At 45.2% G+C, this 5,512-nt stretch overlaps 2 protein-coding genes across 2 annotated transcripts in view; both read left to right on the plus strand.

Moving 5' to 3' along the window:
* The window catches only part of LOC123977862 (tau-tubulin kinase 2-like), a 14,054-nt gene that overhangs the window by 5,707 nt on the left and 2,835 nt on the right, over positions 1–5,512 (plus strand). The window contains exon 14 of the mRNA XM_046060872.1: positions 3,416–4,110. Within this exon, the coding sequence (XP_045916828.1) occupies positions 3,416–4,110 (695 nt within the window). The remainder of the gene's footprint in view (positions 1–3,415; positions 4,111–5,512) is intronic.
* On the plus strand, positions 39–2,085 carry LOC123977863 (tau-tubulin kinase 2-like). Its single transcript, XM_046060873.1, has 5 exons — positions 39–163; positions 248–405; positions 639–828; positions 1,218–1,432; positions 1,542–2,085. The coding sequence occupies exons 1-5, from the start codon at positions 80–82 to the stop codon at positions 2,023–2,025; spliced, it is 1,131 nt and encodes a 376-aa protein (XP_045916829.1). The 5' UTR covers positions 39–79; the 3' UTR covers positions 2,026–2,085.

A 5,512-nucleotide genomic window follows, 5' to 3' on the forward strand; every position in this document is an offset into this window, starting at 1 on the left:
GCCGTTCCCCCTCCCCCCCCCCCCCCCCTGCTCTTAGGAACAAGTAGGAAATCTGAAAGAGACGTATGACCATCGACTCATGCTTAAGCACCTTCCGTCAGAGTTTAGTACTTTCCTGGATCATATCTTGACCTTGGACTACTACACTAAGCCTGACTATCAGGTTGGCCATCTTTTGTTTGGAATATTTTGCAGTTTATTCCTCCCCAGCTGCCAAACGCTGACGCCTGTGGTTTCTCTGTGACAGCTCCTGATGTCAGTGTTTGAGAATGCTATGAAGAGCCACAACGTGCTGGAGAATGATGCCTACGACTGGGAGAAATGTGATTCAGAGGATATGCTGACCATCACTGCCACAGCAACCACTGCTCAGCAGCTCACTCGCCTCACACCAGCGTACTTGGGGTATTCAGAGCTATAGGAAGCCATGTTGTTCTATTAATTGCTGTGGGCCTGTTGTTGCGGTTTCACTTGTGCTTTTCAAACTTCCTTCACACTCTGTTGGACATGTGTTTAGATGCATAGTTGCTGCCTTTTTTTAGACTAGAAATCTGCACCGCCAGAGATCCGTGAGAAACCGCTGCTCTAATTGGTGCTGTGGAAATGAGCTGCAGGGTGACCTTCCCTCTCCTTCACAGCATGGCCAACGCTTCTGTGCTGCCGGGCGAGCTGCAGAGGGAAAACACTGAGGATGTCCTGCAAGGGGAGCGCCTTAGTGATGCTGACAACTGCCCACCAATCCCCACACCGACCACCCCTGGTGCAGATGTGTGGGAAGAGATGGACCGCAACCGAAACCATAAACCTGGCCAGCCGATGATCAGGAAGGTCAGGGCAATGTACTTTACTGTAAACGCTTATGAGAATATTCTTACCTACTGCTGTAATATTATTCTTATGCAACTGCTTGTCTTCCTGCGCTGTCAGATGTGTAATTTAGCTGCGGTTGCACAAAACTCTCTACTTTCATTTTGCCTAGAGATATAATAATGGCTAAGACTCAGCCAATCTCTAATAGTACAACTACTCCTCCTGGGCTTGTATAGAAACACATTAGGAGCCCACCTACTGGCGCCCACTGTCTCCCTGATACTTTGGTAAAGGAAAAAAATTGGACTGCCTACCTCCTTATTTAAAGAAATGGATGTCTTGCAGCTTTCTGGAGATGCAAATGCAATATTTCAGTGTTTGAGTTTTCTCTCGTTCATTCTCCTCAGGTGGTGAGTGAGGATGAACACAGTCAGAACCAGGGGAACCAGAGCCCCAACACCGGCTCCATGCAGAGCTCTCCTAGACGGGTGCGATCAGAGACCATGTTCTTGGACAGGGCTGCGCCTCTGCTCCGGAGGATAAGACACAGTCAGAGCCTAGCATTTGAAAAAAGGCTCGCACCTGAACCCAAGCCCACCATCGAACGCTTCCTTGAAGCCTAGTTAGTACTCAATACACATCAAATTACAGTTGGTGTGTGTGTGTGTGTGTGTATATATATATATGTAATTTGAGAGCGAGACATTAATACTTACAAAATCTTGTTTCAGCTTGGGCAAACAGCGTCCTGTCCTTTCTCAAGTTGGAGAGAAATGCATTCCTGAGAGGGTACACGAGCAGCAGTCGCCTTCCTGCAACGAGGAACACTCTGCAACGGCAACCCATGACCCAGAGGAGGGCGCAGCGAGCAGTGGCTTTGTAGCCGTAAACCTCAGTCCTGTGCCCCAGGAGGGAGACTCTCAGGAGTGGGTGATGCTGGAGCTGGAGCAAGGCAGCGGCTCTGGAGCCACCAAGCCTGCAGGTGAGGCCCTGCATGAGGACAAGCCCGCTGAGGCTGAGAACCAGTCCTCTGAGCCGCAGGATGGCCAGTCCACAACAGTGCCAAGCAGCCCTGTACTGTCGCAGATGGCCATGCCCGGCACGTGGTTACTGGGCCACAGGAGACTGCCGGGGATGCTGGGACAAATGCCCTCAGTCATTATGGGAAGAACCCAGATGGACCAGGTAGGGTTGACCAAGAATTGTTGTGCATGAACTGAAGGCAGCATTGCGAAATAAAAGTAATTACCAGTTGAAATTACTATCCAAACTCAAGGTCTGCTTGCTTTTTTTGTTGTTTTTTACAAGCAGATTTATTTCAAGTTTACTGTCATCTAGGGCTGCAGCTAACGATGATTTTAGTAATAGGGTATTCTACAGATTATTAAATCAAGTAATCGTATAAGAAGTACTTTTGCTTGGTGGTGCCCCCCCCACCCCGGATCAGCTGTGCATCACTGACGTTGCAAAACAAACTCTCGGACAAACCAGGCAAAGAACGATAACAACAAACCCAGGTGTATTAAATTACAGCTGAGGATTATAGTTTACTTTTGCTAGCCTTCAACTCAACAATCAATCATGATTTAAATTAAATGCTAAAGTTGTTGTTACTGTTACCTTGTTTGGGGTCTGCATTCTGAACAGATGCTGAAGTACTGCCGTCGTGCTGTTGGGTAGGCTACATTAGTTTTGTTTTACGGTGGACAGACTTTAACATTACAGAGTTGATGTTTTCTTTTAGCTTAAAATATTCCCATACTTTGGACACTTTCTTCTTTGTCCCTCACTTTTTCACTTGATCACAGCATAAGGGCGATGTTGGACAGTAATAAATGTCCGAGCGAAACATTGCGCTATATAGTTGTATGGATTAAATGAAGCATCGACGCAAAGCATTTGTGTCGATGCTTTTTAGTAATCGAATTATTCAAATTTGTCGATAAATTGTTAAAAGGAACCACATGAGTCTATACAGTGGACTTCTTGTACTAAGACATTGTTACTTTAAAAACACAAATCTACTTATAATATACAAGTGTACATTACATTCATTTCCAAATTAATAGCAGAGTGGGGGAAAAACTATTCGTGTCAACCTCTGACACATGTCACCATAGGGTTAGGGTTTGACATTGAAATATAATTAGAATTAACACTAAATCAATTTATTCAGCTACTTTTATAGGAGTTATACACTGCATCTGGTTTCATTTGGTAATGAGGTGCTACTAATATGTAACACAACAAAAGAAGCTCATTTATGCTTTTTAACTGGTGTGACCACATGTTTAGCATTAAGGCTAACCACCTCAGAATAATGCATGAACACTACCAAGCTGGAATAAGGGGTGTTTTTCCTGTTCTTCCTATTCTGACGACAATGCATGAACGCAGCACATTATTACTTAAGTCTGGACTCATGGAGTCATGGTAACGTAGATGTTCAAACTGCTCATGATTATGAGCACCTCTACAACTTAGGACCTGTGTATTTATATGTGAAATTGTTCACATATCAAAGATTTTGTGTTACAACTTTGAAAGGAAAATGTTTCAAGGTCTTCATACCCTCTAAAATTCATTACTCTCAAACTCTTCTCAGTCCTCTAGCTGTGTGCCACAGTCCCCTGTACAGGAGAGGAGTGCTGCAATACCACTAGAGGCACCATCTGGTAAATCTGACATACCCCCAGAGGAAATCTTCAAGGATGGAGGGAGGTTTGAGTTAGCTCCAATGCCAAGCCCAGCCAAAGGCCCCGCTGCTCATCTGACAAACGACCCGGAGAGCGATTCTGGTCTGCCTGATCGCTCCTCAGAGCCGAATCAGCAACCCCAAGCTGACACAGCAGGAGGCGCTATGGAGAGCACCGTCACCGTCTCCTCCTCTCCACCCCCGGCTGTGCTCAGGCGAAGAGACTCTCCTTCGTCCCCAAGAATGAGTCGAATCCCAATACGAGACCCCGGCGCCCCTCCGGACTCTCCGAACAGAGACCTCAACATGGAGAGGCGTCATCGCTGGAGCAGTCCGGTCCCTGGCTCCCCCACCCACTCACCCTCTCCATCTCTGTCCTGTGACAATCTGCCTTGCGCTCTGCTGAGAGACCGGCTCTCTTCGGAGCGAGGCTCCAGGTCTGACTGTGCAGGAGAAGACCCTCTCTCTCTGTCCTCCTCGTCAGGCAGTAAAAGTAAGATCCCACGTCCTGTGAGCGCCACCTTTATACCGGAGCAACTCACTAGCAGGTTTCTGCCTCGACCACCACCAGGGAAACCACCCATCCGCCCATGTGTGGACAACAGGTATGACATTAGAGTTGAACAAGATCAATTGTCACTTTTTTTTTTTAAGATGGTAAATACTTTAATTAATTATAATCCTTAAAGAGGTCATATTATGCTTGTTGGCTTTTTCCCTCTTCTTTATTAAGCAGAAAATTCTGCTCTGAACTGCATGAAAACAGCTCGTTTGTAGCCCAGCCTTTTCTTCCACTTTGCTGTGACGTCACCGCGAAATATGCGTCATAATGCTCGCCAAGTGACGAGGCAGGCACGCCCTCTAAAACACCAGTGGAAACACACACTGAGCTGCAGCACACAGTGAAAAGATGTCCGCCTGCTTCCTCTCCTCTACCTTCCAAACACTAGCTTCCCTCCAGGTAGTCAATGGACATAAAGTTGCAACTGTGATGTAGAGACAGAGCTCAGTTAAAACTTTATGTATGAAAGATACATTTGTTACAGATTAATAACTCACCACTCTGAAACTCTTCAGTCGATGTTGATAAGATGGTAAGGGGATATACAGCTAAAGCCGTGTTTACAGGCTTCTCACGACCCGCCCTACCCTGTTTCTGATTGGGTAGTAGTCCTTAATTAGGAACTGCGCATGTGCAACTCCCAACAAAGATCTTGTAGAGGTAAGATGTATCACTCCTTAGCTAAAAAGGAGCTTTCAGCACAGAGTGAAAAGAGGAGCTGCAGCAATGTGCAGTAAGACCAAAATATGATGTTTTTTCAAAATGAAACCATGTAAACCTGTTCTGGTACAACCCCTAAATAAGATTTTGAACCTGAAAATGAGCATAATACCACCTCTTTAGATTTCAGTCCTGGTTGATTTGGCGACACCTGTGTTAGGGTTAGGGTATCAGCAAGTGCAGTTTAAAACTACAGCAAACGCTCAAGCAGCTACTTTGTCAGAACTGTTACAGAAGAGCAATTGTTGTGTCTTAAGATGTCTGTAAGTAATTGGCCTTTTCCATCAGGCAAGAAACTTCAGTCTGATTTTATGCTACACGCAGTGCAAATAGTTTTCCGCACAATAATATCCTACTCAGCAACAATTACCTTGCTGAGGAGTTCGAGGTATGCAGCCTGTCACCTGAAACTCTTCATCTAACAGCTCACTGTGGCGGTTACATTTATTATTATTATTATTATTATTATTATTTATTTGAAATTGATCGGCAGTCAAAACTAATCTCTAACCCCTGTGACAAACACATTGGGTTTCCTTTGACTACGTCACAACAAAAGCCACCCTGTGTTTCGCAGGTTGAAGGCTTTTAATATGAAGCAGCAGAGTGAACAGTGAGTGATTAGTGAGATAATATTACATTAATGGCTGCACCATTTCCTGTGAATACCTTGTATGTAGGTAACAATTTGAGTCCAAGAGAGCCAATTACAGAATGAAAATCAT

The sequence above is a fragment of the Micropterus dolomieu genome, linkage group LG10 (assembly GCF_021292245.1).
Source record: "Micropterus dolomieu isolate WLL.071019.BEF.003 ecotype Adirondacks linkage group LG10, ASM2129224v1, whole genome shotgun sequence".
Lineage (NCBI taxonomy): Eukaryota > Metazoa > Chordata > Actinopteri > Centrarchiformes > Centrarchidae > Micropterus > Micropterus dolomieu.